Source organism: Salvelinus namaycush, chromosome 35 (genome assembly GCF_016432855.1).
Source record: "Salvelinus namaycush isolate Seneca chromosome 35, SaNama_1.0, whole genome shotgun sequence".
Lineage (NCBI taxonomy): Eukaryota > Metazoa > Chordata > Actinopteri > Salmoniformes > Salmonidae > Salvelinus > Salvelinus namaycush.
In genome coordinates, this window is record NC_052341.1 from 1,673,762 (window position 1) to 1,682,837 (window position 9,076).

A 9,076-nucleotide genomic window follows, 5' to 3' on the forward strand; every position below is an offset into this window, starting at 1 on the left:
CCTCTGGAATGTTGTTCCACTCATCTTCAATGGCTGTGATGGATTTTGGCATTCATGTCAAGACCCTGGTGAGGACGACGAGCTCGCAGATGAGCTTCCCTGAGATGGTTTCTGACAGTTTGTGCAGATATTATTCGGGTTGTGCAAACCCACAGTGTCATCAGCTGTCCGGGTGGCTGGTCTCAGACGATCCCGCAGGTGAAGAAGCTGGATGTGGAGGTCCTGGGCTGCCGTGGTTACACTGTGGTCTGCGGTTGTGAGGCCGGTTGGACGTACTGCCAAGTCCTCTAAAACAACGTTGGAGGCGGCTTATGGTAGAGAAATTAACTTTAAATTCTCTGGCTACAGCTCTGGTGAACATTCCAACAGTCAGCAAGCCAATTGCACGCTCCCTCAAAACATGAGACATCTATAGCATTGTATTGTGTGACAAAACTGCACATTTTAGTGGCCTTTTATCCCCAGCACAAGGTGCACCTGTGTACGCTTCTTGATATGCCACACCTGTCAGGTGGATGGATTATATTGACAAAGGATAAAATGCTCACTAACAGGGATGTAAAACAAATGTGTGCACAAAATTTGCGATAAATAATATTTTTGTGCGTATGGAAAATTTCAGTGATCTTTTATTTCAGCTCATGGAACATGGGACGAGCATTTTACATGTTGCGTTTTATATTTTTGTTCAGTGTATAATTAAAAGAAAATGTCACATTTTTAAATGTAAAACACGCAGTAATATTCTACAGGACATATAGTATTCCAATTGCTCACATGAGAATAACATTACAATTATATACAGTACAACGGTTATGTGGGGTTATTTTCTCCCTTCAAAACCATGTCAACAGCTCTTTTGTTTAGCCTACTGTTCAAACTGGTGAAACTTGCCATATCAAGGTCCTATGTAACACTAGCAGCAATGTGAAGAGGTCTAATGTAACACTGTTAGATATAGCGTCACTTGTCATATTTTTTTTTTGGGGGGGGGGGGGGGATACTCTGCTCTGCAGCCCCAGCCAACACGGCAGGAGTGATTACAGTGTATTCAAATAGAAGATGATTTTGGTTCGCTTGAGTAGGCCTCATCATCAGTGTCTTCAGAAGACTTTAAGGCTAAAGACTAAAGTTGGTCAGTTAATCCTATAAGGCCACATGGTGGCGCTATTGTAACGTACTGTACAAAAAGTATTCTGCTCAATGGTCCATAGTCTCATTTGCCTATATCTGATAATAAACCCCTTGATTCATAGTTATGTTCTTCTCAAAGAACATATTTATATATCTATAGACAAAGGGAAATATTTTAATGACAAGTATCTCACAAGCATATGATGAAAATAAAACATATTTTCTATGTTACCCAACTCGTTCTGATTCATCCCCAACATGACTCAAAAAAAAAAGCCTCTACATATTTCCCTGATCTTCGTTATTGTGAGAAATTGGCCGATTTTTTAAAATGATCTGAACAGATTTGGGCAAATCAGATAGGCTTAAATGTTAGAATTTGGGTTTACAAAACGGAAAAATAAGATTCTGACCCTCTGAATAGGGATAAGGATTTGGTACTCTGACCTTTTAATCAGGAATGAATGTCGTTTTTGCGTTTTCAAAACTCAAAAAAGGTAGTGATTAGGATAGTTTTGATGCCGAAAATCAGGATTATATTGATGATCAAGACTTGATGCCACTGGAACGGTGGATTTAGATGGGTGAACAACCAAGACATGTCAATGTAACTTCAAACCAAAGGTTCATTATGTTAAACTGACTGCAGTATAGGTATGTGGTCACTAGTTGGTCTGACCAATCGGAATCTATGCTTCAAGATTGTTTTGATCAGTCAGACTGGGAAATGCTCCAGGTTGCCTCTGACAACAGTGTATATATGTATTTATATTCCAGACTCTGACAATGCTTGCTCTGATATTTCTTAATTTCTTTGGATTTTGGGGGAATTTTTTATGAACCTTTCATTTAAACAAGGAGTCACATTGAGATCAAAACTATTTTACAAGAGTGCCCTGTATAAGTTTACAAATAAATCCCAATACTTTCAAAAATAAAATAAAACACAAATTATATAAAATAAAACACAACAACTCTACTTATAAAACATTACTTATAAAACTCTCTATAATAAAACCCAATAAAATACACAACATTAAACATTAAAGCAATCGCATTCTGTAACATAAAAGTCTCCAATGAATCATGTAAAATGCCTGAAAGAAACCAGAATATCTAACTGCAAGGAATTCTGCATATTGTTCCACAAATATAAGCCTTTAGATTTTCCCAATTCTGTGTAGACCAAAGGGATCTCCAGAGTTATCCATCTCTGAGAACGGGTTTGGTAATTTGTAAGTCTAAATGTAATCGATGAAGTTATGTTTTTATTTTATTTAACCTTTATTTAAACTAGGCAAGTCAGTTAAGAACAAATTCTTATTTACAATGACGGCCTAAACCGGCCAAACCCGGACGACGCTGGGCCAATTGTGTGCCGCCCTATTGGGCTCCCAATCACGGTTGGTTGTAATTCAGCCTGGAATTGAACCGGGGTCTGTAGTGACACCTCTAGCGCTGAGATGCAGTGCTTTAGACCGCTGCACAACAGAGGAAGTATCTGTAAGTCTGCTTTGTAAATACATAAGAGAGTGCAGCTCTCTTCTTACAGACAGAGGTCCCATCCCACATTTTATACAGACTACAATAGTGAGTCCTTAAACCATCCCCAGTGATAAAACGTATCGCTGAATGGAAAACTGAGTCCAATGGTTTCAAAACAGAGACTGCCGGGTGCATATACATAATGTCACCATAGTAACCATAGATTTCTGTGTATTGTTCAGTATTCATCCGCTGTTGGAGCTAGAAACATAAGCATTATGCTTCACCTGTGATAACATCTGCAAAATATATGTACAAGACCAATAAAATGTGATTTTGGATTTGTTATATTGAGAAGTTTCAAATAAATTAATCAACTGAACTTCTAAGGGATATACAGACTACTATTTTTAGTCAAGGTATCTTTCTTCATGTAGTTCTCTCTTCTGTTTCCCCACGACAGTGTAGAAGTAGTAGCACAGTCTGTTCAGGAGATGGAGAGGCCTGTTCAAAGCACTGAATCCAGATTCTGTGATCTTCATATTCTGGTATCCGGATCAGAATCATTATTTTCTGATCTGATGCTGGATAGAAATATTATTTATTTATTTATTGACAGATTCCAGATCATTCTGAACCAGATTTAAAAGGTTTTGGTACCTTTAGTCTTATGAATAATACAGGACAGGTCAGATAAACCCACTTTAATACATGACAGCCCCATGACATACTTAGCTGTGATCCCGGGAGTGTGTCAATCAGATTACTATACTTCATTTATTGGTACATTTGCACAGATCATTTATTTTTTGCTGTTCCGGTACCCAAGCTGACACACACACACACACGTAGGGGTCAAGTGCCTTGCTCAAGGGCACAACAGCAGTAGGTAGTATACAGGAAATTGAAGCTGGTAACCTCGAGGCTACTGCCACCGCCTTTACATATGCCTAACTATTTATCTATTGTAACGAATTCGTGGGGTGGCAGCCCTGACTGGAACTCAAACCTGGGTCGAGCAACTGTCGAGCCAACATCTTAACCGTTACACCAAGAGGTCCGAACCTCTTGACAAGGTCGTTAGGTGTTGAGTTAAAGTCGCTACATTACCGCTTCCTTCAGGTGAGCTGTCCCCACCCTCTCTACGACAAGTTCCTCACATGTACACACCATGCCCATCAAAGGCTCCATCCCACTTCTGACACTAGTGTAGCAATTATATGCAGGTCTCAAACCCTGTTCTGCTAGCCCCTAGGCACACCTGCTAGCTACTGTTCCAATAAGGGTTACAACAATGTACTGTACCAGTCAAAAGTTTGGACACACCTACTCATTCCAGGATTTTTCTTTATTTTTTACTATTTTCTACATTGTAGAATAATAGTGAAGACTTCAAAACTATGAAATAACACATATGGAATCATGTAGTAACTAACAACAACAAAAAGAGTTAAACAAATCTAAATATATTTTATAGTAGCCACCCTTTGCCTTGATGACAACTCTCCACACTTTATGCTCGCTACTGTTCCAATAAGGCTTACGACAATATACAGTGGGGAGAACAAGTATTTGATACTCTGCCGATTTTGCAGGTTTTCCTACTTACAAATCATGTAGAGGTCTGTAATTTTTTATCATAGGTACACTTCAACTGTGAGAGACGGTATCTAAAACAAAAATCCAGAAAATCCCATTGTATGATTTTTAAGTAAATGCATTTTATTGCATGACATAAGTATTTGATCACCTACCAACCAGTAAGAATTCCGGCTCTCACAGACCTGTTAGTTTTTCTTTAAGAAGCCCTCCTGTTCTCCACTCATTACCTGTATTAACTGCACCTGTTTGAACTCGTTACCTGTATAAAAGACACCTGTCCACACACTCAATCAAACAGACTCCAACCTCTCCACAATGGCCAAGACCAGAGAGCTGTGTAAAGACATCAGGGATAAAATTGTAGACCTGCACAAGGCTGGGATGGGCTACAGGACAAGGCAAGCAGCTTGGTGAGAAGGCAACAACTGTTGGCGCAATTATTAGAAAATGGAAGAAGTTGAAGATGACGGTCAATCACCCTCGGTCTGGGGCTCCATGCAAGATCTCACCTCGTGGGGCATCAATGATCATGAGGAAGGTGAGGGATCAGCCCAGAACTACACGGCAGGACCTGGTCAATGACCTGAAGAGAGCTGGGACCACAGTCTCAAAGAAAACCATTAGTAACACACTACGCCGTCATGGATTAAAATCCTGCAGTGCACGCAAGGTCCCCCTGCTCAAGCCAGCGCATGTCCAGGCCCGTCTGAAGTTTGCCAATGACCATCTGGATGATCCAGAGGAGGAATGGGAGAAGGTCATGTGGTCTGATGAGACAAAAATAGAGCTTTTTGGTCTAAACTCCACTCGTCGTGTTTGGAGGAAGAAAAAGGATGAGTACAACCCCAAGAACACCATCCCAACCGTGAAGCATGGAGGTGGAAACATCATTCTTTGGGGATGCTTTTCTGCAAAGGGGACAGGACGACTGCACCGTATTGAGGGGAGGATGGATGGGGCCATGTATCGCGAGATCTTGTCCAACAACCTCCTTCCCTCAGTAAGAGCATTGAAGATGGGTCGTGGCTGGGTCTTCCAGTATGACAACGACCCGAAACACACAGCCAGGGCAACTAAGGAGTGGCTCCGTAAGAAGCATCTCAAGGTCCTGGAGTGGCCTAGCCAGTCTCCAGACCTGAACCCAATAGAAAATCTTTGGAGGGAGCTGAAATAACGTATTGCCCAGCGACAGCCCCGAAACCTGAAGGATATCATAAGGTGAATGCACCAATTTGTAAGTCGCTCTTGATAAGAGCGTCTGCTAAATGACTTAAATGTAAATGTAAGGATCTGGAGAAGGTCTGTATGGAGGAGTGGGCCAAAATCCCTGCTGCAGTGTGTGCAAACCTGGTCAAGAACTACAGGAAACGTATGATCTCTGTAATTGCAAACAAAGGTTTCTGTACCAAATATTAAGTTCTAGCTTTTCTGATGTATCAAATACTTATGTCATGCAATAAAATGCAAATTAATTACTTAAAAATCATACAATGTGATTTTCTGGATTTTTGTTTTAGATTCCGTCTCTCACAGTTGAAGTGTACCTATGATAAAAATTAGACCTCTACATGCTTTGTAAGTAAGAAAACCTGCAAAATCGGCAGTGTATCAAATACTTGTTCTCCCCACTGTATATGTATTTATGCATAAATTAAAAATATAAAAAAATGATGCTATTGTGGCCATATTTTAGCTTACAATTATTAGGCCTATTCTACTACACCTGATTTAGTTGCCAATAAAGGTATTTTGATACGGTCCCCCATCCGTTATTGTCCATGGCCGCATTGGATTGGTTGGCTATTCAGATAATGACATGCTTATTTCATGTCTTGAATAAATCAGCGAGACATTTGCTATTTTTTTTTGAATACATTTGGTATGACTCCAACGTCTAGGTGTTCCTGACGTCCCTTGTCAATCAGTTAGCGTATAATTGCACTGACATGGCCGCAGGAGCTGTTATTTCTCCGTGGCGACCAGAGATGTTCACAGAGAAACATTTTAAGGTCATTTTTTGATACGTGCTTGCGTGATGAATAATGTCCTCAAAATAGAGCAATTTGCGTGTTTCCGACTACTACGAATGCGCGCTCTGAGCGGAGGTTGCAGATTAGTCATTTACATCACACATGCACATCTGTGCGTAGGCCTATAAGGCTATGTCATTTTACGGGGTTGCAAGTTCATGGATAAAAACCAACCAGCATGTTCGTGGATGCAGATGGAACTTTCAACAACAGCAACATGAAATCTTATGTGATGGAGAAAGTGAAAGAGCCCGGTGCAACAAATATGATTTCGGAGGCTCTCGTTGCACACTTGCTGAAGATTGCGCAAGAGGCGGCGGAGGCAGTATCCGCCACTTCGCAGTCTCCAACTCTGCTGATGGAGAATAGCACTCGGTGTGGGGAGCAAATTCTGAACTACGACAAGGTGGAGAAGGTATTTATTGGAGGGATCCTCACCATGCTCACGCTGTTTACTATCTGCGGGAATTTGCTGGTGGTGATTTCGGTGTGCTTCGTGAAAAAGTTGCGGCAGCCGTCCAACTATCTGATCGTGTCTCTGGCGGTTGCCGACCTTTCAATCGCGCTGGCAGTTATGCCGTTTGTCAGTATAACGGACCTTATTGGGGGGCAATGGGTTTTTGGCCAAGTCTTCTGCAATGTTTTTATTGCCATGGACGTGATGTGCTGCACCGCATCCATAATGACGTTGTGCGTAATTAGCATAGACAGGTAAGTGTCATTCCAATGCCTATTGCCTACATAGAAGGACACGTATTGTTTGCGTAGTGTGACACGGTGAAAGCCGTTTTATTAGGATTGTTAATTATGCATTTAATTGTTAAATTGAGTCTTATATTTTTGTTTAGTGTTTTTTTGCACACATACTTGATGAAATCGTGTCTTATAAGCCCATTCGGGCTTGGCACCAATTGGTGTAGGCTACTAAATAAAATAAATCATTAAAAAAACAAATTAACACGGATATTTTCATAGTGAATTAAGTGGGTAGCACTCTCACCTCAAACTATTTGTTTACCCCCTGCAGTTCGATCCCCTCATGAGCCCTATACACATTTTTGCTGGTCCCTCTATACTGTATGTTCTCCTATCCTGTCATAAACATAATAAAAACATGTAAAGAGTCCGGGAATTCCAATCTCCTTTAAAACAAATTATAGCCTAGCCCTAGTAGCAGGCTGCATTATAATACGATTGTTATACACTATCTTATTCTAATTGCTGTCTTTATTTTGGTGTGAATAATTCCCCAGTGTTTGTTTTCCTTTGGAAGTTCCTTGCTGTTCATCCAATGTATTTACAGTAATAAGTTCTGTATGTATAAACAGTTCATTTATGTTTACAGCTAATTAATTATATGCTTATTTTGTTGTCCGTTCTGAGGTACCTGGGCATAACCAAGCCTCTGACTTACCCTGTGAGACAGAATGGCACTTGCATGGCCAAGATGGTGGTGTGCGTGTGGCTCCTGTCCGCCTCCATCACCTTGCCCCCCCTCTTCGGCTGGGCCCAGAACGTAAACGACAACAAGGTGTGTCTGATCAGCCAGGACTTTGGTTACACCATCTACTCCACCTCAGTGGCGTTCTACATCCCCGTATCCGTCATGCTCATTATGTACTACCGTATCTACCACGCCGCCAAGCTCAGCGCCGCCAAACACACCATCACGGGCTTCCCGCGGGTCGGGGAGGAGGAGGCGCGGGGGGAAGAGGAGGAAGCCATGCAGGAACAGGAGGAGGAAGAGGAGAGCGTGGACTGTGTGTCGGCCGCCCTGAGGCTCCACAGGGAGGTGGAGGAGTGCACGCGATTCTCGCGCCTCATGAGGAGCAACCGGAGGAACATGTCCATCTTCAAGCGGGAGCAGAAGGCAGCAGCCACCCTGGGGATCGTGGTAGGGGCCTTCAGTGTCTGCTGGATGCCTTTCTTCTTACTGTCCACGGCCAGACCCTTCATCTGCAGGGCGGACTGCCCTAGCTGTGTGCCCTTGTGGGTGGAGAGGACCCTGTTGTGGCTGGGCTACGCCAACTCCCTCCTCAACCCTTTCATCTACGCCTTCTTCAACAGGGACCTGAGGACCACCTACAGCAACCTGCTGCGCTGCCGTTACCGCAATATCAACCGCAAGTTGTCTGCCGTCGGGATGCAACAAGTCCTCAAACGGGTGGATAAGACAGACTCTGTTATCTAAATGGTGTTATTGTTGTGGTGTTGTGGGAGCTGCCATACTGAGCACTAGAGTAGACCACGTTCTCTCAATGACCAAGTCTTAGGTCAATGTTATCTGCCTGCCTGGTTCCTCTACTTAAGATCGTGCATATCCAGACACAGTCTAGACCTTATTGGTCAGGTCTGATTTATGAAACAACTAAGAATCTCTATCCTTCCATCTGAATGTGAGTCCATGGTCATTGGCTTTGTGTCCGTGACGTTACGGTGCTTTTACCCTGGGCATTTCTCAGTTGTGCTGTTGTTGCATAAACACGATGCCTCAGAACAAGACGGTTTAGCTGTTGCTTGAAGGGGCAATCTACAGCTGATCCATCCATTTTTTTGTTGTTGTTGACTATATTAACAAAAGTATGTGGACACCCCTTAAAATTAGTGGATTTGGCTATTTCAGCCACACCCGTTTCTTACAGGTGTATAAAATCTAGCCCAAGTCATGCGATTTCCATAGACGAACATTGTCATAAAAAATGGCCTTACTGAAGAGCTCAGTGGCTTTCAATGTAGCACCGTCATAAGATGCCACCTTTCCAACAAGCCAGTTCGTCAAATGTTTGCCCTGCAAGATCCCCAGGGTGGCTGCAAGAGCTGCCCGT

General features: G+C 42.4%; 1 protein-coding gene across 1 annotated transcript; it reads left to right on the plus strand.

Moving 5' to 3' along the window:
• The first annotated feature begins 6,429 nt into the window (after positions 1 to 6,429).
• On the plus strand, positions 6,430 to 8,442 carry LOC120029348 (5-hydroxytryptamine receptor 7-like). The gene is made up of 2 exons (XM_038974580.1): positions 6,430 to 6,962; positions 7,635 to 8,442. The coding sequence occupies exons 1-2, from the start codon at positions 6,430 to 6,432 to the stop codon at positions 8,440 to 8,442; spliced, it is 1,341 nt and encodes a 446-aa protein (XP_038830508.1).
• Positions 8,443 to 9,076: the final 634 nt, after the last annotated feature.